Here is a 26,535-nt window from a genome sequence, read left to right on the forward strand (position 1 = left end):
GTAATAGGCTACAGTTTAATCCACCTCATTAGAACTGACTCAAATGCGTTCTTTTTTATAGCTGAGTAATATTCCATTGTGTATATGTACCACAACTTCTTTATCCATTTGTTTGCAGGTGGACATTGTCCATCTGTTTTCTTTTGCCATCCTAGTGGGTGTGAAGTGGTTTCTCTTTGTAGTTTTGATTTGCATTTCCTTAGTGGCTGATAATGTTGAGCATCATTTTATGTGCTTATTGGTCATTTGTGTATATTCTTTGGTGAAATGTCTACTCTGGTCCTTTGCCCATTTTAATATTGAGTTATTTATCTTTATTACCGAGTTCCAAGAGTTCTTTGTGATTTTGGGTACAAGTCCCTTAGCAGATATGTGATTTGCAAGTATTTGCTCCCTTTTTGTGAGTTGTCTTTTCATATTCTTGATGGTACCATTTGCAGCACCATTTCCCTTTGCTTTTAAGCTTTTGTGTCAAAAGCATCTACCTTTTGTTTCTATCTCTGTTGGTAGAATTTAGCAGTGGTCCTAAAGACCTCTTCATCCATTAAAATTAGATTTACTTGAAAGAGCATGCTACGTTACAGAGAAGTGGATGGGCCCCTTCTTAGGCTGAATTATTTCAGTATGGATACTCTGGATCTCCTCACTTCAGTATTCTTATTGTCTTCTTTATTTTTAGATATCCCTCCTCCTTTCTTTTTTGCATCTTATAGATTAGGTGCTTCCCTCCTCACCGGAAGTTAGGTGCTTGCCTCCTCACCGGAACTTTCTGTTCTGAAATTAGCAATCAAGCTGACAGATTCTTCTAGAAGATCCTTTGTCATTTCTGTGTTAGATAAAGAGAACAGCAGGCTACCTGACTGAGCCACACCAGTTTCGTTCTTTATACGCCCATCTGCATTACCACCACCTTGCCTGCCAGCCATGCTGAAATGTGTTTTCTGCTTCTTCCTTGGAGCCTATGTGAGAAGTGAGGGGATGGGTGGTCTTGTGAAAAAACCACCAGTCAGGTCTCTGTGAATTCTTAAATAACTACCAGATGTTTGTATATACATTGCATCTGCAGATATGAAGCAGGGACTTATGGTTTCCATTTACAGATGAGGAAATAGATCCAAAGAAGTTGTGATTTTGGGCGGTGGCGGCGGGGGGGGGGGGGTAATTTTTTTACCATATATTTACTGATACCTGCTATTTACTTGCACTGTTCCAGACACTGGAGATTAAGCAGTGTACAAAGCAGAGTCATGGACTGTCCTTCCAATCTTATAAGTCATAAATGGCAGGATTTAAATTCAGATAGACCTGACTTACAAAATTATTTCTTTCTCTGTATCACTGTGTCCTTGGTTTTGGATTCTGCCATTTGTGATTAGCTGCATGGTTCTGTGCAAGTGATTTCAACTCTGAAGTTTCTGTCTTTTTTTCGTGTGTTAAATGGACCCTTGACTTACAGGGTTGCCTCATGGGATAAAATGGCATAATAAATGTGAATTTTTAAAAGCTATGTTAATATAATACTGTCTGTGCTGTAATTGTCTTGCTAGCATTTGAATGTGTTTATTGGTGGCCATGCAGTTGTGTTTTTAAATTTATTTTTAATTGAAGGATAATTTCTTTACAGTATTGTGTTGACTTCTGCCATACATCAACGTGAATCAGCCATAAGTATACATATGTCCCCTCCCTCTTGAACCTCCCTCCTACCTCCCACACCATCCCACCCCTTTACGTTATAGAGAGCCATGCAGTTTTATTGTTTTATTTTTGTTTGTTGGCACTTGCTAGTAGTGATGTGAGGCTACAGTAGGCGCCTGGGACACTGTAACTGTAACTCGGAATCAAATTTCCGTTACAACTCTGAAAGGAAACCCCACAGTTAAGAATTTCAGTGTCTTAGAAGACATAGTTGTTTGTTTTTGAAGACAGTCATCCCACATTTTTATGTTATCTTCTAAAAATACTACACAAGCAGATTTAAAATGCTATACAAGCAGATTTCAAGACATCCAAGTTTCAACTAATTTTTTTTTTTTAACCACCTTGATAACCATTGTTTAATGAAAGGTTGGGAGGATGGTGAGCTAGAGCTCAAATTCTTGCATGATAAACCCATCTTTTCTACCTAACCCCAGAACTAGAGAATTAAATTAGGAAAAAGGAGGTAGAAATCACACAACAAATAAACATTTTGGACTGTTGAGTCATCGTTCAGTGTAAAGAAAGAACTATAGAGTTTGAAAGAATTTTTAAAAAGGAGTCAGAATTGCAATTTTATATTTGGTAATTTTTTTCAGTTAAAGTAGGCTTTGGGCAGCTTGTTTTCAGATATTTTACAAGCACAGTCAAGATGTTCTGGGAGCTGAAAGATTCATAGGAAATGTGAAGCAACAGGTGTGAGAAGGTACTTCTAAAAGTAGATACACTGACAGCAGCAAGAGATGGCACCTTATAACAAAGGAGGAGATGGACTAAACATTAACTCCAAAACACACTGACCTGGCTCAGTATATACTTTGGTAAAGTTTGAAGACATTGCAGAATGGCAGTGTGCTAGATGTTTTCATTTTAATTCTCACAGTATTGATGGGTGACTCAGAACCTTTGAAAGATTATTTTCATATTGGTATTTACCTAAAGGAGTTGAAAATTTATGTCTACATAGAACCTGCACATAATTGTCTTTAGCAGCTTTATTAATAATTGCCAAAAGTCGGAAGCACCAAAATATCCTTTAGTCAGTGAATGGGTAAATAAATGGCAGCACATCCAGACAATGGAATATTAATTCAGTGCTAGAAAGAAATGAGCCTTCAAGCTTGAAAAGACATGAATGAACCTTAAATGCATATTACTAAGTGAAGCCAATCTGAAAGGGATACATATGGTAGGATTCCAACAATATGATTTTCTAGAAAAGGTAAAATGTGAAAAAGATAGTGGTTGCCATGAGTTGAGAAGGGTGAAAGGAAGATGAATAGGTTGAACTTGGAGGATGTTTGAGGCAGTAAAAATAATCGGTGGTGCTATAATAATGGACATATTTGTCCAAACCCGTAGACAGCACCAAGAGTGAAACTTCGTAACTCTGAACTTCAGGTGATAATGATGGTCAGTGTAGGTGCATTGATTATAGCAAGTGTTACTTCTCTGGTGTGGGGTACTGAAAGAGGAGGAGGTTATTCATGTGTTGGGGCAGGTAGTATATGGGAGATTTTTGTGTCTTTCAGTTTTGCTGTGAATCTAAAACTGCTCTAAAAAAACATGGTCTTTAAATTTTAAAAAGTTATGCTCTGCTTTTTAAGACTGAACTTTCTCATTTTTTAAAAATTTGCTTTTTTTCCCTATAAAAATTCACGTGTAGCAGAGAAAAGTAAAAGGTGAAGGCCTGGAGTACATTTCCCAAGTGCTCCTTTCAGAGGTAACCACAGTCAAAAATATAGTGCACAGTTTTTGGGGGGTTTTTTGTATACAACACTAAATTAAAAAAAAAAAGTAACTTTTTTGGTTAGCAATGGTTTGGATAGCTTCTTATATTAGAAAACCATGCACACCGTTTCTAATTGATTTTTGCATAAACTAGCTAAACTGTTTAAAAAGCTTAATTGGAATATTGCTTTTTCTGAGGGTGAAGAAAGTTATTTCGTTTGTTAAACCTTGTGTGAATTTGCTCTTTGAAAATAATGACCTACATTTTCTTTCACATAATCTGTGATCTATGACTTAATGACAGACCTTTTCTCCAATGTAGGTTAAATCAGTACAAAAGCAGAATTGGATTTGCACCAAAGAGTTTCCCCTGTAACTAGATTTTCCAAATACTATCCCCATACTATTTAGATTTAACATTTTGAAATGTTCTCTAATTAAGCATAAGAGACTATAGTTTAGTATTATTTTTAGAACTGCCTTGCAAAATGAAGATTTTGAAATTCCTTTTAATCTTACAAACTGATATCAATTTTGGCATGAAATAGGGACCAACCACCTAGTTCCTTGAACACTTATCTATTCAACTATTAAGGTATATTCCCTCTGGCTTTCTATGTTGCATTGGTGGGTTGCTTCAAGCACTTTAGTCTAATGAAGTAAGAGAAAATTAGCACATAAACCTAAAATATAGAGAGTAGGTACTTATTATATATTAGAATTGGAAATGAGAAAATGAACTTTTTATCTTTGAGCTCTTTTTTGTATTGCTAACCTAAATGCTATTAATGAATCATAATTAATTAAAATGCATTAATATTAGGACAAAGGGAAATACTGAATATATTGAGGCGATAAGAGGAACATAAAAGGTGTAAGTAAGGAACAATATAGTTATTTTGATTTAACAATATGTGCTTGGATATCAGCAACTGGATCCAGATGATGTTAATCCAAGGAGAAGTTTTCGGAAAAGGGTTATTTGGCTAGAAATTTGAAGACAGAGAAAAATAAAAATTAGCAGAAAAGATTGAGGGGGAAGGCTTCTTATTTAGGTGCTAAGATAGAGTGTATAACTTTTTCCCAGCACACCACGCAGCATACGAAACTGCCCTGACCAGGGATCGAACCCATACCCCCTGCAGTGGAAGTGCAGTCTTAACCACTGGACCACCACGGAAGTCCATGGTATATAAATTTTAACAATGTATATTAGTTGAGTTGATTAGAGTTCTTTCAGATAAAGGCTTTCTATTGGTCAGCTTACTCTGCTACCCTTTTAAGGTCAAAGTTCCTGGTTCTTAGGCAAGGAGAGTCCTAAGGATCATCCCCAAATTGATGTTTCATTCTTTAATTGCTGATGACCCTAGTATGTTGATGATATAATTATTAATAGGGGAAAAAAGACTATTTCGGACAGCTGTTCTTTCTTTGGAATTCTTTAGATGTATATTATTGTATATACCAGAGACCCAGACTTACAACCTGACTGCTGTATTGTTGGAGTTAAAATTTAGAATTCTTATTTACTTCTATAATAATGTAAATTGAGAGGCCATCATCCTGGGAAATACTTTTTATGCCCTAAAAGTCCCTATTAAGTAGTCACAAAGATAAATGAATTTGTTTTTCTAAACATGTTTAATTCAAATAACATATAAAACTTCTGTTGTAAATTTTCTGTATGGACTCAACTGCCTGATGCTTAACAAAATAGTTCAGTTAAGTTTGGGCTGATCATACAAACGTATTCATTTTCTTCAGTGTTCTGAGGGAGGACCTTCCCATTTGCATTGGCCATTAGGAGAATCTGTCTAGTGCCTCTCAAAAGTCTTTGGTAAATATTGGAGGAGGGTAGTTGGTGCATGTGTGCGTGCTAAGTCACTTCAGTTGTGTCCAACTCTTTATGACCCTATGGACCTGCCAGGCTCCTCTGTCTATGGGATTCTCCAAGTAAAAATACTGGAATGGGCTGCCATGCCCTTCTCCAAGGGTGGTTGGTATCTGTGGCAGTTTCTTTATTAATCCCTTGTGCTAATTTGAAGTCTAAGAGTCAGCTGAGTCTCCACCAGGACTTATGATCTTTATCAAGGGAATCTTACTTATAGTAAGACAGGTGATAAAAATGGGGGATGGCAAGTAAATTGAGGTCACCTTTTTTCTTATATAAAAGGAAATCAGTGTTTATTTCAGTTCATGTCTTGTTTAATCGATTAGCAGCAGGATGTCAGTAGAATAGTAGTAGTCCTGAAGTTCTTAGTTCATTGTGACCAGAGAATCTTAGAGACGAATCTCACAAAAGAGAAGAGACTATAGCTACTTCTGCCCTGAAATCTCTGTTAGGAATAAAAGGGAAGTCCATTTCTATGTGGTTGTTACACAGGCTCAGGTCTGGGAAATTAGAGGCCTTCTGAATAAAATCTCTCTCCTACATCATCTTCTACTTCCTGTATGGTCTGTTCTATTTGGCCAGTATAAGATCACAATGGTTCCAAGTTATCTGTCTTTCTTAGACCAATTCAGAGACTATCAAAAAATAAAAGTTAAAAAGAACCTAGAGAAATGGCATAAGCTCAAATAATTTCCAGTGAATGGAAAAGGGGTGATAAAAGTACAAAAAAAGTCTACTCATCACTAAATGCTAGGCAAGGTCCTTTGTTTAACTTAAAAACATATGCCAAGAGAGTAATTCTGAGCAGATATTGGCACACCTTTTTAAAAATAAAGAGCCAGATAGGAAATAGATAGACTTTGACGTCCATATGGTCTCCAACACAGCCAGCCAACCCTGCCGTAACAGTGCAAAAGCAGCCATAGGTAATATATACGTGAGCATGGCTCTATTCTAGTAATTATTTATGGACACTGAAATTTGAATTTCATATTATTTTCATGTGTCACAAAGTATTCTTATTTTTATTTGAAGCTATTTTAAAATGTAAAAACCATTCTTGGCTCATAAACCACACAAAACAGGCAGTGAGTTGAATCTGGCCCTTTGACCATAGTGTGCTGACTGCTGGTATAGAGGAAAGATTACTTATGCTTTAAAAAGGGTTATAGAATAAAGTTTCCAGAGATCCCCTTTTAATCTGGAACCTTAGAGTACAGCATAAAGAGGTGGCTTTGTGTGGGGGGGGGAAGCTTTTGGAACCAACCTGAGTTACTAGCACTGGGAATCTTCTTTGCTCATCTGTAAAACAGTGTCTCCATTCATATAGAGGTTGTATTTGGTTAGCTTTTGCTGCATAACAAGCTATCCCCAAAACTTAGTGGCATAAATCAATAAACATTCTCATGTTTCCTAGTTGACTGGAATGTTCTTATTATCTGGAGCTAGATTGTCTAAATTGCTTACTCTGGCCTTACATGTCTGGGGCCTCAGCCTGGGGTGGGTATTTTCTTGTGGCCTCTTATCAAGAGGCTAATCCAAACTTGTTCCCAGGGTAGGAGTAGAGTTCCCAGCAGCAAGAGAAGGCAGTGTGCAAGCACCTATCAAGCCTCAGCTTGCTCCATGTTTGCTAGTGTCATAGACCAAAGCAAGTCACATGAGCAAATCGAGAGTTAACGTGGGAGGGGATCAAGGATGTGGGGGCCGTAACTGCAATAGTCTGTCACAGTGGTTAATACTTTTTGGCGCCCAGCATAGCGCCTGGCACATAAAGCACTCCGTAGATGTTAGGTCCTTCCTGTTCTTGTCAGAGACAAGTGCTGCCAGCTGGGATGACTCATCTTTTCTTGTAGCCAGTCACTCATTTTCTTACATCATCGTCACTGCTCTACAGAGTTCACTATATGACATTTTAGGGAGGTGATGGCAATGCCAGTAAGCTTTTGAGAGCTTACTATATGCCAGGCAGTGTTCTAAACTTTTAACTTAGACTGTCTTATTTAATTCCCACAGCAGCCACATGTGATAGGTGCCCATTTGCTCATTTTACAGTTGAGGAGTTCATGCACAGAGGTTAGCTAACTGAAACTTGCCTACGGTCACAAACAATGATGTTATCAAGCCCAGACAGTTCTCCTCTGTAGTAGGAATGAATGTGAAAAAAATACTAAACGAGAGCCCTTAAGCAGGGTTGAAAGATTATAAATTGAGTGTACTTATTGATTATTTACTTTTCATTTTACTTGAGCATTTTATAGTTCTGTCAAAGTGTGAAGCAACGTAGGATTGTATATGATGTGGTTAGCTTAAGCTTTTTATCATTTACTCTTAAGACTGATCCATATTGTTGAATGTCTGAAAATTAACTGTCTTATGATCGTTGATTCAAAACGAAAAAACCTCCTGCGTTTAAACAGGTTCTTCTGTTATATTTTTAACCATTGTACTTATCAAGGTGCCTTAATGATTTTACTTCTGCATTCTGGCTATATAAGCTTTCTTCTTTTCAAATATTTTGCTTGCAGATGAAAGAATGCTATTGAGTGGCAACAAAAGGTGAAAGTAACTGCAAACATGGGGAAAAATAGAATTTTTATTTATGTAATTGTTTTTCTGTCTTTTGGCTCAGTTTCAAGGGAAGAAAAATACAACAGTTTATGACTTTTACTTACAGGTGGTAGGGAATATTCTGATTTAGTATTATACAAAGTCAAATTTTTTGTAATTCATTTATTGAACATTGCGTGCTCAGTGCTGTTGTAGGTATTGGGAAGAGGGTAGTGAGTAAGACAAGGACTAGTGACTTACATTCAAGTACAAGAGAGAGAAACACAAATCAGGATAATTTCAGATACTGATGAGTGCTGTAAAGAAAATAAAACTTGCTGGAATAATTTTGAGTCATTTTTTATTTTAGTCACTTAAATTCAATTATCTGAAAATCACTGTGTTAGATGCAAGTGGTTAATCAAGTGTCAGAAAAGCATTAGTACTTATTGTTCTCTTAGCATTATATAGCCTGTTGGTAGTAGGAGTAGAATTTTTAGGGCAAAGATAAGCAAAATACATATGAGTGACTAATGAAGGATTGAATAAGATAAATGCATTAAGAGGACATAGAGGAAGGAGAATGGAGGACGGGTAGTCAAAAGGTGGGCTTCCCTGGTAGCTCAGTGGTAAAGAATCCACCTGCCAATGCAGGAGATGCAGGAGATGTGGGCTCGGTCCCTGGGTCAGGAAGATCCCTTGAAGAAGGAACTGGTAACTCTCTCCAGTATTCTTGCCTGGAAAATCCCATGGACAGATGAGCCTGGTGGGCTACAGTCCATGGGGTCACAGAAGCGTCAGACACGACTTAGCAACTAAAAAATAACAGTCAGAAGGTACACACTCCCAGTTATAAGATAAATAAGTACTAGGGATATAAGGTACAACATGATGACTATGGATAATACTGCTCAATGATATACAGGAAAGCTGTTAAAAGTAAATCCAAGAATTCTCATCACAAGAAGAATTTTCTTTTTTTTTTTTTTATTTATGAAATGCTGGGTGTTATATGAGATGCTGAATGTTAGCTGAACCTACTGTGGTAATCATTTCACTATATATGTGAATCAAACCAGCATGTTATATGCTTTAAGCTTATATGGTGATACATGTCAGTCCAGTTCAGTTCAGTCACTCAGTTGTGTCCAACTCTTTGCGAGCCCATGAACTGCAGCATACCAAGCCTCCCTGTCCATCGCCAACTCATGGAGTTCACTCAAACTCATGTCCATTAAGTCGGTGATGCCATCCAACCATCTTATCCTCTGTCATCCACTTCTCCTCCTGCCTTCAATCTTTCCCAGCATCAGGGTCTTTTCTAAGGAGTCAGTTATTTGTATCAGGTGGCCAAAGTATTGGAGTTTCAGCTTCAGCATCAGTCCTTCCAATGAACACCCAGGACTGATCTCCTTTAGGATGGACTGGTTGGATCTCCTTGCAGTCCAAGAGACTCTCAAGAGTCTTCTCCAACACCACAGTTCAAAAGCATCAATTCTTCAGCACTCAGCTTTCTTTATAGTCCAACTCTAACATCCATACATGACTACTGGAAAAACCATAGCTTTGACTAGATGGACCTTTGTTGGCAAAGTAATGTCTCTGCTTTTCAATATGCTATCTAGGTTGGTTGCTACTTTTGTTCCAAGGAGCAAGTGTCTTTTAATTTCATGGCTGCAGTTATCATCTTCAGTGATTTTGGAGCCCAAGAAAATGAAGTCTGACACTGTTTCCACTGTTTCCCCATCTATTTGCCATGAAGTGATGGGACCAGATGCCATGATCTTAGTTTTCTGAATGTTGAGTTTTGAGCCAACTTTTTCACTCTCCTCTTTCACTTTCATCAAGAGGCTCTTTAGTTCTTCTTCACTTTCTACCGTAAGGGTGGTGTCATCTGCATATCTGAAGTTATTGATATTTCTCCTGGCAATCTTGATTCCAGCTTGTCCTTCATCCAGCCCAGCATTTCTCATGATGTACTCTGCATATAAGTTAAATAAGCAGGGTGACAATATGCAGCCTTGACGTACTCCCTTCCCCATTTGGAACCAGTCTGTTGTTCCATGTCCAGTTCTAACTGTTGCTTCCTGACATGCATCCACATTTCTCAAGAGGCAGGTCAGGTGGTCTGGTATTCCCATCTCTTTCAGAATTTTCCAGAGTTTGATGTGATCCACACATAGTCAATAAAGCAGAAATAGATGTTTTTCTGGAACTCTCTTGCTTTTTTGATGATCCAATGGATACTGGCAATTTGATCTCTGGTTCCTCTGGCTTTTCTAAATCCAGCTTGAACATCTGGAAGTTCATGGTTCGCATACTGTTGAAGCCTGGCTTGGGGAATTTTGAGCATTACTTTACTAGTGTGTGAGGTCAGTGCGATTGTGTGGTAGTTTGAGCATTCTTTGGCATTGCCTTTCTTTGGGATTGGAAAGAAAACTGAACTTTTCCAGTCCTATGTCCCCTGCTGAGTTTTCCAAATTTGCTGGCATGTTGAGTGCACCACTTTCACAACATCATCTTTTAGGATTTGAAATAGCTCAACTGGAATTCCATTACCTGCACTAACTTTGTCGGTAGTGATGCTTCCTTCCTAAGGCCCACTTGACTTCACATTCCAAATAAAAGGTACTGTAATGCCAAATTAATTTAGTACTTCATTAATAATTTCCTGTGATTAGCACTAGATGGGCTGATGTTTACTTTTTATCTTTATAAAAATGTGTTTGTATTTTTCTTTATCTACTTCTTAGTGATTCAGCATGTTGATTTCATTGTTACCATATTAAAAATGCTTATTGACCATAAGGATAACAAAAAGTATTCAGATTATTTTGTTTGAGCTTCTAGCTCAAAGAATCTGAGAATGCAGGGAGTAATATATAAGTATAATTTTGTCATCTTAGTTTGTTATATTAAAATCTCTTTGCAAATTCTTATAATTTTTATACACTATTTTTATAGACAGAAGTCATCTGATTTTGATTGATTTGGCTATCTCAAGTTGTAAGAACACCAATATATTGAACTTCTTTCTATGAAAAACAGGGATTTTAAGATGAATTTTTGTGATGTTGAAATGGAAACAAATTTTATTCTTTTACATTAAAGAATAAAATGAATAACTTACATTCAGATAGGACTTTATGCTAAGTAGTAAGCTAATTAATTTTAATTAACGTACATTGGGCTTCCCTTGTGGCTCAGCTGGTAAAGAATCCACCTGCAATGTGGGAGACCTGGGTTCGATCCCTGGGTTGGGAAGAGCCCCTGGAGAAGGAAAAGGCTCTTCACTCCAGTATTCAGGCCTGGAGAATTCCATGAACTGTATAGTCCATGGGGTCTCAAAGAGTCAGACACGACTGAGAGACTTTCACTTTCAAGGTACCTTACTTTCTTCTGATAAAATTTATCCTTTTTAGTGTATAGTTCTGACTTTTGATGCATAGTTGTGTAATCCATCCCAATAAGATATAAAACATTTTTACTATTTCTTTGTGCCTCTTGTTACTGACCACATGGATCTTAGTTCCCCTGACCGTGGATCGAACCCCTGCCCCCTGCAGTGGTATTTGTGCCTCTTTGTAGTCACCCTTTACCTCCATCTTCTAGACTCAGGCAACCAGTGATCTGTTTTCTGCCTCATAATTTTGCCCCTTCCAGACTATGAATGTAAATGGAATTTTGGGTCTATCTCTGAACTCCCTTCTATTGAATTGTATGGCTGTCCTGCCAAAACTACAGGGTCATTCTTTATTGTAGCTTTTTAGTGATACATATATATTACTTCCATCTTTTACTGATTTTTCCCCCATGATGTGAAATGAATGCTTTTAATTGGAGTTAATATTTTCCTAATGTTTATCATTAGCATTTTTAAACTAAACTTTCTATTTTGATATAACTGTCGAATCACATGATGTTGTAAAATAATTCAGAATAATACAGAATTTCCCCCACTGGTGCAGTATCATAACCAGAATATTGGCATTACTATATCACGGTACGGAATATTTGTATCACTGTAAGGATCTCTCATATTGCTCTTTTATGCCACACCCACAAATCAGAGGTTGTTAAACTTATTTTCCTACTTCAGACTTTATTTTCTGGAACAAATCTGACTTGAAAAATCTGTATTGCCAATGACAAGGTAACTTTCAAGTTTGAAAATCTTAACTCAGCTTATTTGGCTGAATTGAAGAATACAGTACTCTGACTCAAAATAAATTTAACATATGTCAAGTTATAAACTGATTACTGTTTAATAAATAGAATACCTGATGGATTGCTCATATCACTTTTCCTTATCAGCTGGTATTTGACTCGTGTGCCTCTAATAGGACAAATATTAGTGGCATTAACAAAATAGGAATTTCTGTCTCACATAGAACCAGGTGCAGAAGTTGTAGTATAAAGGCAGGTCCACAAAGTTGTCAGGAACCCAGGCTTTTTCCCGTGTTCTGCTCTTTCATCCCAAGGTTGTGACATTGTTTTCTTTGTTCAGGATGGCAGTAAAATAGAGGAAAGGCAAGAAGGCCTGCTTCTCTTCCTTGCCTCACACTGAGGCCAAGTTAAGTGCTCTAAAGTACTACTATCATTTTGAACTGAAGTGACTTGCTGCTGAGTCTGTTGTGGCTTTTCATTATGTTTAATGTTTTGTTTTTTCTGATCTGCATATGTTGGTCTTTCCTCCTCACAAGGTTATCGTTTTTGTTGGCATCAGCATAAAGCTGAGCCCACAAACACCTTAAATAACTATTAACTTGAATACACTAGTTGGAATTTTGTATAAAGTATTTTGGTGAGACTTTCATTAATTTGACTGATACTTCAACCAAGCTTAAACATGTGGCTTTAACATGATATTTTGAATACTAAAGAGTTTAAACAGTATATTGCTAATATCCAAGTATTTGAAACTTTAGAGATATGTAGGATACAGCCCATATCTTAAATATAGAATTTTTCTTTCTAGAGATTTTTATTTGCTATATATATCTTTTAATAAAAGATTTAGTCTTTAGTAAGAATCTAATGATTCTAGTTGTCTTAGGATATTTAGGCTTATAATAAGTCAAATGCCAATTGGAGAAATAATAAGATGTGGTTCTCAGGTCCACAAAGAGTCTCAGAGCATTTCAGGATGAAACATTCTTTGAGCTGCTCTGATCAATTTGTCTAAAAAGTGAGAGATTACAAACAAAGCAACCTTTCCTGACCTCTTCTTCCCCACTGACAAGTGATCAACATAATTCACAGTCTTTTTGTTTGAAGCAGCAAACTTGTTGAGTGGTCTAGTTTCCTCCACTTAAAATGAGGTATCACTTAACCTTGAGTTTTTTTAAACTCTAAACTTCAAATTAAGCAGGTTTTACTCTGTTTCTACCTATAAATTTGAAGTAATTATTCAAGCACAACATTTTAAAAATAAATGTTCTTGGCACCTATATTTCAAGGAAATAAAAGGTAGCACAGGTAAGCAGGTGTGAAGCATGCCATCAGTTCAGCATTTTCCATTTTTAGAGACCCAAACAGAGAAGGGCAATCTTTTATGTCAAGCAGGTCTCCCTGGGTTTCTAGTCATCTTTTCTTTTGCTGTTAATTAATTATCTTTTACCCAAATGCCTTGTAAATGCATGTTTCAATTCTAGAATTTACTTTTATATTAATTAATTTGTATTTTGGGATATAAATTAAACTATGTGCATGCATGTGTGCAAAGTTGCTTCCGTCATGTCTGATTCTGTGACCCATGAACTATAGCCCGCCAGGTTTCTCTGTCCTTGGGATTTTCCCGGCAACAATACTGGAGTGGGTTGCCATGCCCTCCTTCAGGGGATCTTCCCAACCCAGGGATCGAATCTACATTTCTTACGTCTCCTGCATTGGCAGACATGTTCTTTACCACTAGTACCACATGGGAAGCCCCAAATTGAACTATAACTATTATTAAATGACTATTAAAAACAACTTTTGTGGGGGAAGACATATACCATTCCAGAATATTCTAATGAAAGACTGTTTCCAGTTTACCTGGTCACTATTAGAAATTTATGACTAACTTCTGCTATATCCTCATCCTGTGCTTGCTGCTGTTCCACAGACTTGCTTTCATTCTGAAACATGTTTTAAGTTTGAAATGTGTTTTGGAGAGGCTCCAAAAGTGCCTCTTGACTACTTGGGCTTAAAGCTCTGAACTACTCTTGTGTCAACATAGTGTCGTGTTCCCCTTACCTCCAGTAATAGAGTGGAAGATTAGAAGATATATGGGCTTCAGAGTCACATCATACCATTATTGGTTGTGTGACTATAAGCAAATGATTTAACTTCTCTGACTCTGAGTTTCATCTTCTGAAAAATGTGTCCCTTGAGGAGTTGATACGAGGAGAGAACTTTGTGTTAATTATGTACTTATCTGGCACACAGGAGCTCTAGTAATAATAAGGACCATCTCTTGATTGTCATTCTCTGCCGCTGCTAAGTCGCTTCAGTCGTGTCTGACTCTGTGCGACCCCATAGATGGCAGCCTACCAGGGTCCCCTGTCCCTGTCATTCTCCACTCTGTCCTCAAATAATGGAGCATGATTTTAGAGTTGCCATACTCTCCAAGACCCACTGCTGCTGCTGCTGCTAAGTCACGTCAGTCGTGTCCGACTCTGTGCGACCCCATAGACGGCAGCCCACCAGGCTCCGCCGTCCCTGGGATTCTCCAGGCAAGAACACTGGAGTGGGTTGCCATTTCCTTCTCCAGTGCATGAAAGTGAAAGTGAAGTTGCTCAGTCATGTCTGACTCTGTGCAAGCCCACAGACGGCAGCCCACCAGGCTCCTCCGTCCACGGGATTTTCCAGGCAAGAGTACTGGAGTCGGGTGCCATTGCCTTCTCCCCAAGACCCACTAACTGGGTCTTAACTCATGATTCTTTAACCGTTTTTTAAACCCCAATCTTTTGGGGGTTTAAACTGCCTAGAACTAAGAAATTACAGCAAGTGGATTTGAAAGAGAGCCTCTGGAAATCTATTAGAACATGTTGACTTGACTTCTTGCAGTTAACTGAAGTTTAGACAGGCACCAATGAGAGGCACAGCCTTGATTAGATTAGCAGAACTTGACCTATGGTTTGGGTGTGGTGCGAAGTGATAGTAGCACTGATAGTAACTAGAATAATTTATATATAAAACATTTACTACATTATAAGCAGTGTCTCTTGGAAAACTCAGCAGTGGCCACAGGACTGGAAAAGGTCAGTTTTCATTCCATTCCCAAAGAAAGGCCATGCCAAAGCATGCCCAAACTACCTCACAGTTGCACTCATTTCACACACTAGTAAAGTAATGCTTAAATATCTCCAAGCCAGGCTTCAGCTGTACGTGAACCGTGAACTTCCAGCTGTTCAACCTGGTTTTAGGAAAGGCAGAGGAACCAGAGATCAGATAGCCAACATCTGCTGGATCATCAAAAAAGCAAGAGAGTTCCAGAAAAATATATATTTCTGCTTTATTGACTATGCCAAAGTCTTTGACTGTGTGGATCACATCAAACTCTGGAAAATTCTGAAAGAGATGGGAATACCAGACCACCTGACCTGCCTCTTGAGAAACCTGTATGCAGGTCAGGAAGCAACAGTTAGAACTGGACATGGAACAACAGACTGGTTCCAAATAGGAAAAGGAGTACGTCAAGGCTGTATATTGTCAGTCTGCTCAGTTAACTTATATGCAGAGTACATCATGAGAAATGCTGGGCTGGAGGAATCACAAGCTGGAATCAAGATTGCTGGGAGAAATATCAATAACCTCAGATACGCAGATGACCATACCACCCTTATGGCAGAAAGTGATGAAGAACTAAAGAGCCTCTTGATGAAAGTGAAAGAGGAGAGTGAAAAAGTTGGCTTAAAGCTCAACATTCAGAAAACTCAGATCATGGCATCCGGTCGCATCACTTCATGGCAAATAGATGGGGAAACAGTGGAAACAGTGGCAGATTTTATTTTGGGGGGCTCCAAAATCACTGCAGATGGTGACTGCAGCCATGGAATTAAAAGACGCTTACTGCTTGGAAGGAAAGTTATGACCAATCTAGACAGCATATTGAAAAGCAGAGACATTACTTTGTCAACAAAGGTCCGTCTAGTCAAGGCTTTGGTTTTTCCAGGAGTCATGTATGGATGTGAGAGTTGGACTGTAAAGAAAGTTGAACGCCGAAGAATTGATGCTTTTGAACTATGGTGTTGAAGACTCTTGAGAGTCTCTTGGACTGCAAGGAGATCCAACCAGTCCATCCTGAAGGAGATCAGTCCTGGGTGTTCATTGGAAGGACTGATGCTGAAGCTGAAATTCCAATACTTAGGCCACCTGATGCGAAGAGCTGACTCATTTGAAAAGACCATGATGCTGAGAATGATTGAGGGCAGGAGGAGAAGGGGAGAACAGAGGATAAGATGGTTGGATGGCATCACCGACACAATGGACATGAGTTTGGGTAAACTCCAGGAGTTGGTGATGGACAGGGAGGCCTGGCGTGCTGCGGTTCATGGGGTCACAAAGAGTCAGACACGACTGAGCGACTGAACTTAACTGAAGCAATGTCTCTATAAAGCTGTACTGTTTCCTTCTCCCTTATTTCTCTGCCAGGGAATTGTATTTCTGTCTGTTAATTTTCTTTTAGTTTTAAATTAATTAGCTGTTAAATTACTGTAGCTCTGTGGGCCCCACAGGAATCATAGACTGTTCCCTTCAGTGAGCTGTCAGACCATTTAGGCACCACACCAACTGTCCCTGTGCCCAGCATAGATGCATTTATTTTTCCTCTGATGGCAGCCACTCCTGCCACTTAGGGACACGTACCTGCTGCTGCTGCTGCTAAGTCACTTCAGTCGTGTCCAACTCTATGTGACCCCTTAGACAGAAGCCCACCAGGCTCCACTGTCCCTGGGATTCTCCAGGCAAGAATAGTGGAGTGGGTTGCCATTGCCTTCTCCGAAGGGCACGTACCTAGACTCTGCCAAATGAAAACCACCTATTTTTCCAATTTAAAGAAGCTTGTTGCAGGTTCGTGAAAAGCCTCCTTTATCACCTCCTGTTACTCTGAGCCGTATGATCCCTGCATGTCATATCTAGGCCCTTCAAAGTTCGTTCCATTTCACTATTGCTTATTTTTGTGCAGTTCATGTCACTTAAATTACAGAACTTTTTAACCATCAGACTACATAATTTCCTGTAGATGTTCCTCTTTAGAAACACTGGTTTGTTTCTATCAGCCAGTGATGAAAGTTGACCTGCAGTTCTTTTGACACTATTTCCATTGGCTTGGTAGGCTTGGTAATTGGGCCTTCTTCAGCTTCACTGTTGAGACAAAAAAAAAAAAAGTTTGTTTTTTTTCTCAGTTGTGGTAAATAAACATAAACTTTACCATTGTAATCATTTCTGAGTGTATAGCTAAGTGACATTAAATACATTCACAGTGTTGTGTAACCATCACTACTATTTCAAGAACTTTTTCATCATCCCAAACAGAAACTCTGTACCCATTAAGCAATAGCTCCCCATTTCTCCCTCCTTTCTGCCCCTGGTAACCTTTATTCTACTTTAAGTCTCTGCGAATTTGCCTACTTAAATAAGTGAAGTCATAAAATATTTTTTTTTTTTTAAATATTTGTTTTTTTCAGATCACCAGCCCAGGTTGGATGCATGAGACAAGTGCTCAGGGCTGGTGCACTGGGAAGACCCAGAGGGATGGGATGGAGAGGGAGGCGGGGGGAGAGGGGTCGGCATGGGAAACACATGTAAATCCATGGCTGATTCATGTCAATGTATGGCAAAAACCACTAAAAAAAAAAATTTTGGTTTTTTGTGTTTGGCTTATTTCACTGAGCATAATGTTTCCAAGGTTCATCTGTATTGTAATATACATCAGAATTTTATCCCTTTTTACGGCTGAATACTATTCCATTGTATGTGTATATACTGCGTTTTTTAATCTATTCATTTGTTGATAGATACTTGAGTTGTTTCTGCCTTTTGGCCGTTGTGAATAATGTCATTATGAACATTGGGTTGTACAAGCATCTGTTGAGTTCCTATTTTCAGTTCTTTGGGGTGTGCTGGGAAGGGGAATTGCTGGGTCATATAATTCTCTAATTTTTTTAGTAACTACCATATTGTTTTCCATAGCAGCTGCATCAGTTTACATTCCCACCACTAGTGTACAAGGGTTCCAGTTTCTCTATCCTTCTCAATACTTTCTTTTTTTTTTAATAATAGCCATCTTAGTGGGTATGAAATGGTATCTCATTGCAGTTTTGATTTTTCATTTCCTTTATGACTAATGATGCTGAGCATTTTTTCATGTGCATTGGCCATTTGTATCCCTTTTGGAGAAATGTCTGTTTCGATCCTTGGCCCATTTTTTAATTAGTTTGGTTTTTGTTTTATTTTTAGTTTTAAGGTTTCTTTTGTTTTTTTGTCTGGTTTGTGTATCAGGGTAATGCTGGCCTTAGGAAATAAGTTAAGAACTGTTCTCTCCTTTTCAGTCTTTTGGAAGATTTTGAGAAGACTTGGTATTAATGTTTTAAAAGTTTGGTAGAACCTACCAGTGAAACCATCTGGTCCTGTACATTTCTTTGTTGGGACATTTTTGATTACTGATTCAGCCCTCCTAATAGTTACAGATCCATTTAGATTTTCTACTTCTTCTTAAGTCAATTTGTATGTTGCTAAGAACTTATCCATTTCATGTAGGTTATCCAGTTTGTTAGTGTACAATTCATGGTATTCTGTTATAATCTTTTCCAACTTTTACTTCTGGTTTTAATAATTTGAGTCTTTCCTCAATTCTTATTTAGAAGTAGATTAGTAAGGAATCATATATGATGCTTGAAATGAATTGAGGGAAGAAGATAAAATGCTTAAGGGTTTTGTATTTACCCACATAGTCTATATTTTATTGATTATTAAACTTCAGGGTTCTGTGGAACGAGTTGTTTTCTTCTATTTGTGTATAGTGCAGAATTCCTAGCAGGGAATCCATGGTCTTGATTTCCTCTGCCAACCCACTCCAGTATTCTTCCCTGGGAAATCTCATGGACAGAAGAGCCTGGTGGGCTATAATCTATGGGGTCGCAAAAGAGTCAGACATGATTTATTGATGAAACAACAACAAATAGCAATACTAGTTTTTGTTGGAGATACTTAAGATGTTCTCCTAAAGGAGACTATAAGCAAGCATATGCTAAAATGTACACTAATGAAAATAAGTTCAGTTATCTTGTAAACTTCAATCAGCTTCCCAAAATGAGTCAGCTCTAAATATACTGTTTGTCTTTCTGGAATTATATGCTTCTGTTTTGACTATAAATACAACATTTTACTTTGAAAATGTAGGCAAAAGGCCAGCTTATCAGTTTATAGGATCAAAGGAAAGATAATAAACAACTTGAGACTGGGCGAGGTGCAGCAGGAGTAAGAGAACGAACTGCCTCTGGAACCCTTGCCGTCTCCTCTTCTCTCACTGCGCAATGACCTGTTGCACGTGGCAGAAAACTTGGCTGCTGGCAGCCCTGGAATTTTACATTATACAGATTCCATGATGGGAGAGGAGCTGGTTTTTACTTTTCGATTGCAAATATTTAAATCTTGGAAAAGATAGATTGATTCAGCAAAAAGGTACCCACTGGGTAGCAACTGACTCTGGCCAGGGTCTTGTGGAAGCAGGTCAGCTCTACTATTAATACAGGTGGAGTATGGAGGGAATGAAGTTCTTGGAAGAGGAGGGTTGAGTGGACAGGCAGCTTTAAAAATGCCCACAATGTATCAAAACTTGTTTATGGTATGGGATAACCAAATGAATGACACAGTGAGTAGACTGTCTAATTTTGAGCCACTGTTTCTCAGAGACTAGGGATTTATCCCATCGGTAGGTGTATATTTGCCTCACATATTCTTAGTTAGTTAATACCCTGGATTGCCTGAGACCTGTAGAGGAGCCATAGATAGAATTCCAGAAGTGCTCTCTCTTTTTCTCAGTTAGTGTGTGTTAGTCGTTCAGTTGTGTTCGACTCTTTGCGACCCCATGGACTGCAGCCCGCCAGGCTCCTCTGTCCATGGGATTTTCCAGACAAGAATACTGGAGTGGGTTGCCATTTCCTTCTCCAAGAGATCTTCCCAACCCAGGAATTGAACCCAGGTCTCCTGCACTGTAGGCAGATTCTTTACTCTCTGCCCCACCTATACCTTGCTATTACTTGTGACTTTTGTTTTTTAGCAACTTAGGATATATTTCACATACCATAGAAGTCACCCATTTAAAGTATATAGTTCAGTGGCTTTTAGTATATTCATAGAATTGTACAGCCATCACTACAAACTAATTTTAGAACATTTTTAACACTCTGCAAAGGAAGCCTATACTCAGCAGTCACTGCCAATTACGCTCCTCTTTCACCTTCTCCCTTATTGCCCTTTACCTTCAGGTTCCTTGCAATCACTCATCTACTTTCCCTGTTCTGAATGTTTCATATAAATGGGATCATATATTATATGACATTTTCAGTCTTGTTTCTTTAATTTACCATAATGTTTTAAAGGTTCATCCATACTATAGCATGTATCAGTATTTCATTCCTATTTTTTGCTGAATAATGTTCAATTGTAGGGCTATACCAAGTTTAAATTACTTATCAATTGAAAATTGGCACAGTAAAAATGAGATTGAGGAATATTTCAGTTGTGGTGAGTGAGTCTGAAATTGCAGCCCATAAAATCCAGATACAGCAGGCAGAGGTAAGGGAAGCCAAAGTAGGGTAGAGTTAGTGAGTAGGAAGCTTTCCAGAGATCAGAAATCACAATAAATGTTACTATGAGAAAGGTTATGATCAGAATTTCAGAATTTAAAATATTGAATGCTTTAAAAAAAATTCTCATAATACCAATCTGTATAATGAGATATTATGTAATATTTGATTTTCTAAACTTTAGTGATAAATATAATTGCTAAGAATCTTGATAGACTGATTTTTAAAATAAGTTTGTATTGTTTTAAATTGTAGCTAACCTTTACTTAAATTGGCTGTTTCTTAAATTGACGGCTTTCTTTTGTACTAAATTGATTATATTAATCACCCATAGTTTCTACAAAATTGCTTTTTACTTGTTCAAAATAGATTGCTCTGAAATGTTTGATTATAAAATATCAAATGATTTATGTTTTTAAATGTCTCATTTTCTTTCAGATTACAGTGCAGGATTTTGGAAGTCCTCCCTCCATCACATCAAAATGGTTTTGCTAATGGACATGTCAGCAGTATAGATGGAGAGACTATTATCATCAGTGATAGTGATGATTCAGAAACACAAAACAGTTCTTTTCAAAATGGGTAAGTGATTTTTATCAGCTTTTGAAATGTATGAATTCTTTGGCTGTCCACATTTTCACTGACAGGGGCCCAGGTTCAGTCCCTGGTTGGGGAAATAAGTTCCCACAAGCCACACACAGCTTAAATAAATAAACAAGTGTATATATTATGTATGTATGTATGTCAGATTGGGTACTGGTAACCCACTGAAGTAACTTTTTCTTCTTTCTAACCATACACTGGTATATACTGTGCATCTAAACAATGTGGTTCAACAACACATGTTAGAGTTTGCAAAACTGAAATTTACCTAGTTAATTCTAGTCAGCTATTGAAGAGCAATTGAAGCTCACTTCATTCACTTACACTTATGCATTCCACTTTTGTTTACTTGGGAAAATTCATTCTGTACTTTATTTTTCACTTTATGGTGTATATAGTAAAGAAACTGTAACTTTCTGAGCTTTATGTTTCACTTTATAGTACATATAGTAAAGAAACTAACTCTGAAATTCAGTCAATTGACAGTTTTGGTCAGCTGAGTGTTCTCAGAGAAAGTCATATAAATCCCTATAGATTGACTCTGCAGTGTGTGTACTATATTTGTATCACTTTGTATCTTACTTTCGTTGCCCTATGCTTCTCTTTATCATCCTTTCATATCATTTTTTTCTCTATAACCTCCACTTATATCCCCTTTACATATGCACTGGCATTCTAGAGGCAGCTTTTCTAGAATCTAACCATTTCACTCTACTACCTTATTCTGTCCTGCCAACATTTTTTTCTGCTCAGTCTATTGTATTGCAGTTTTCCCACTGATATCCCTGTTTTCACTCTATCCCCCTGTTCACAGCCAAGATGATCCTTCAGAAGTGTTAAGTTAAATCATCATCACACCAGTATTCAGAATCCTCTGGTGTCTTTACTCAGAGTAAAATTTAAAGCCCTTCATGGTGACCCCATCACCTGTCCCAGCTTTCACCTCTCTGACTGGACCTTCTTTTTTTTCTCACTGTTTATTCTGCTTCTTGTGCAAACCATGCATGCTTCTCTGTCAGGACCTTTACACACTCTTTCTCTCTTACTTTAAAAACTCATATCCCCAAGGTTTTTCTCATGAGTTGCTCACTCATTTCTTTCAGATCTCTGCTTGCATGTTAACTTTTTGGAAGGCCTACCCGGTCCATTTATTGGGGACCATCACTCTGTACTCATTCCCTTCATAGCAGCTCACCCCACCCTGTTGTGTATTTCGTGTGTCTCCTTACTGTGTTTCTGTTCTGCTCACCACTGAATCCTTCGTCTTGATTAGTATTTGGCACACTGTATGCTCTGAACTGTTTAGTGAATGGATGGATGGATGGATGGATGAATGAATGTACCCTCAAAGGGAGGAAAAAACGAGAAATTGGTGGGGGTGGGAATTAAATGTGTAGCCCTTTGCTAGTTCTTGAAGCAAGGTAAACTATATTATCTCACTTTTGCTCTTGGATTACATAGCTAGGAAGAAGAAAGTAAATCCAAGAAGAAGTAAATCCAGAGCTATTTGTTTGTTTATAAATTTGTCTAAACTGGGTATTCTGCTTACTTATCTGTAGTTAATTTCTTCACTCAAGGAAAACTTATTGAATGAGCAATTAAAATACCTATCTAACATAAAATAGCGCTTTGTACTATTTTGGCTAATAAAATAGTGAGGCATATCAGTAACTTATAAAATCATAATTAAAAGCTAAATGCATTCAATTCTGTTATAGTATGTTTTTCAAAACTAGATTTCATTTAAAACATCTTGTTTCTAAACAAATTATTAACTTATTCATATCTTTGCTTTTTTTTAGAAAGAAAAAAGATGTAGTTGATCCCTTATTATTCAAGTACAAGGTGCAACCCACTAAAAAAGAATTGTATGAGTGTGCTATTGTTAAGGCAACACAAATCAGGTAAAATTCCATATCTTCTCTATGCTGGTTTAAAGTAGAATAATTATATTGTTCAGTTTATGGACCAATGAATAGTCTAGTTTTACTGAGTTTTTTCCTTTTTTTGCTTTTAGCTCAAGATATGTTTTTTATATAATGTAATCCCCTGTTTAATATTTTTCACTTTTCTATTTAATTTTTGACTTATACTTTAAATACAATTCTGCTAGATCTTGGTTACGGTCTTATTAACTCATTTTCTTCTTAATTGGTGGACCAGAGATTATAAGATGGGAAAGTTATGCTTGATAACAGAAGACTTAATTGACTTGCAGCTCTTTATTAGCATCAAATGATAATACTATACCTATAATAAAGAAATAGTAATATTCCTGTAAGGTAGCCTTACTATGATAGAGTAGCTCTGACAAGGAGGACTTCCTTCAGTGACCGAAAGGTTATATGTGCGCTGTCTAGTATGATGGAAGTGTGGCTAGTAATAGTGCAGAATTGAAGTTTTTATTTTAATTTTATTTATTTAAAAAATATGGCTAATAGGTGCCATGTAGAACAATACATTTCTTGAGAACTAGTGTATTTAGTTAACAGCCAAAAGATAGTTACTTTCAGTTAGTATATGGTGCTGGGCTCCTTTTTCAGACTTCTTTTTCATGTAGTCCTTCCTATAGTTTAGGAAAAAATACGTATTTTGGGGAGGGCCATTACTTAAGAACTCCTATATTGTTTGTTTACTCATAGAAACTTTTAACATAGCATTTTTTGAAAAGGAATACATTAAATTCAATTGAAATATTTGCCTTCTTTCCAGAACCTTTCTAGAAATACTTGTATGTTTATTTTTTTGTCTTCTGTGTGTGGTGATGGTACTATTGTGGTTGCTGTTTTTTAAATTGGAGCCTAAGGAAAATGAAAAATAGAGTATTTTTAGTTTTGATGTAATATATTTATTTGTGTATTTATTGTCTCTTCTCCACTAACATGTAAGCACCCCAAATGCAGAGATGTCATCTACATTGTTCAACTGCTGTGTCCTTGGGCCGAGAAGAGTGGCAAGCAAATGTCACTCCAAAATATTTATGAGCATCTGCTATGTGGCAAGCACTGTTCCAGATGCTGAGCATATAGTAGTGAACTAAACATAATCTTTGCCCAAAGGAGCTTATAATCTAGTGACACATAGTGAGTGTTTGATTGGTATTTGTTGAATGAATCCTCAGGATTATAATCAAAATCCACTAAAATAAACATTTAGCTCTATGTTGTTCTTGTTTAGTCGCTAAGTCGTGTTTGACTTTTTTGAGCTCCCATGGACAGTAGCCGGCAAGGCTCCTCTGCCCATGAGATTTTCCAGGCAAGAATACTGGAGTGGGTTGCCATTGCCTTCTCCAGAGTATTTTTAGTTTTAATCATTCTCACTCTTTAATTTTAATCTCATGAATTTGCTGGCTGCCATATGAAGTTTAAATACAAAATATTTTACAATTTGATAAAACCCATGTTCACTTCTGTTCACAATATCCATTTGAATGTTGATTTATGTAGCACTATGTGAGCTCAGCATTTAGAAAACTGAGATCATGGCATCTGGTCCCATCACTTCATGGCAAATAGATAGGGAAACAGTGGAAACAGTGTCAGTCTTTATTTTTTTGGGCTCCAAAATCACTGCAGATGGTGACTGCAGCCATGAAATTAAAAGACATTTGCTCCTTGGAAGGAAAGTTATGACCAACCTAGACAGCATATTAAAAAGCAGAGACAAAAAATAAATAAATAAATAAAAAGCAGAGATATTACTTTGCCAACAAAGGTCCGTCTAGTCAAGGTTATGGTTTTTCCAGTGGTCACGTATGGATGTGAGAGTTGGACTGTGAAGAAAGCTGAGCACCGAAAAATTGATGCTTTTGAACTGTGGTGTTGAAGACTCTTGAGAGTACCTTGGACTGCAAGGAGATCCAACCAGTCCATCCTAAAGATCAGTCCTGGGTATTCATTGGAAGGACTGATGCTGAAGCTGAATCCAATACTTTGGCCACCTCATGCGAAGAGTTGACTAATTGGAAAAGACCCTGATGCTGGGAGGGATTGGGGGCAGGAGGAGAAGGGGACGACAGAGGATGAGATGGCTGGATGGCATCACCGACTTGATGGACATGAGTTTGAGTGAACTCCGGGAGCTGGTGATGGACAGGGAGGCCTGGCGTGCTGCGATTCATGGGGTCACAAAGAGTTGGACACGACTGAGTGACTGAACTGAACTGAACTGACTACATGGTAGTCTGTGAATTTTGATTATGTTAAGAATTTTAATGGTAATACTTGTAGGGATGATCATCTAATTTATAATATTTGGTTTACTCTGTGTAGTGTATTTTCCTTGAGGTTTATTTGATTTCTAAGTGGTTCCTAAGCAACAAATGCATATACTGTTTTTGTAATAGACTTTTATGGTAGATCCACTCAAGTAGATCTCATAACATTCTACATAAATACTTCTTTACATATAAATATATATATATATTCTCTCCATCATTTTTGTTTAATGAAATAGTAACATAAATACTTCTGTATAAGTTTCTTGTAACTTATAAATACTATTGGAAAATGAAATGTTCTTTTCCTAGGTTTGAAATTGAATTATGGATCTAAAGAGATTATGGAGCTCAGATTGAATTCTTGGATATTAACACTTTTTTCTTTCTCCTCCTTTTCCTTATAGCCGGAGAAAACACCTATTTTCTCGTGATAAACTAAAGCTTTTTCTGAAGCAACACTGTGAACCACAGGATGGAGTCATTAAAATTAAGGTAGTTAGAACAGTGATATTATTTGTTGAAAAGAAGGAAGAAAGAGAAAAATGAGTAGTGTTATAAGGTTGTAACATTGCAGAAATGTTACTCCAAAGTTGCTTGAAAATAGCTTTCTTTATCTGGAGCCAGTTTTTAGTAATTTTCTTTGTATTCATTGGATTAAATACTGTTTTTATGCAATTGCTAGACATGCTAGATGCCTCAGTTACTTCCACTGTTCTCCTTGTATAAAAAGGTCCACCACGATAAATGTGAGTAAATGGAAAACTATGGGGGAAATTCCCTGGCAGTACAGTGGTTAGAACTCTGCATTTCCATTACACGGGGCTCAGATTCGATCCCTGGTCAGGGAACTAAGATCCCACAAGCTGCACGGCCAAAAAAAAAAGGTGAATGGGTAGTGCAACTAGAGTTTTCTAATAGTGTAATGCTGGCTCAGAAAAACAGATCCAAAGAACAATGCTAAAATAGATCCTACTAGGTAAGAAGATAATATATATAATAAAAAGAATCTCAGAGACCAATACTAAGCAGATAGATTATATTTCATTAATAAC

The 26,535-nt window shown here is 37.5% G+C and overlaps 1 protein-coding gene across 2 annotated transcripts in view; it reads left to right on the forward strand.

Annotated features, from left to right (window-relative positions):
• The window catches only part of BAZ1A (bromodomain adjacent to zinc finger domain 1A), an 83,635-nt gene that overhangs the window by 16,996 nt on the left and 40,104 nt on the right, over positions 1 to 26,535 (forward strand). For both annotated transcript variants that reach the window (XM_043489640.1, XM_043489641.1), the window contains exons 4-6: positions 21,100 to 21,243; positions 23,067 to 23,168; positions 25,888 to 25,975. In XM_043489640.1, coding sequence (XP_043345575.1) covers positions 21,100 to 21,243; positions 23,067 to 23,168; positions 25,888 to 25,975 — 334 coding nt within the window. The remainder of the gene's footprint in view (positions 1 to 21,099; positions 21,244 to 23,066; positions 23,169 to 25,887; positions 25,976 to 26,535) is intronic.

Source organism: Cervus canadensis, chromosome 17 (genome assembly GCF_019320065.1).
Source record: "Cervus canadensis isolate Bull #8, Minnesota chromosome 17, ASM1932006v1, whole genome shotgun sequence".
Lineage (NCBI taxonomy): Eukaryota > Metazoa > Chordata > Mammalia > Artiodactyla > Cervidae > Cervus > Cervus canadensis.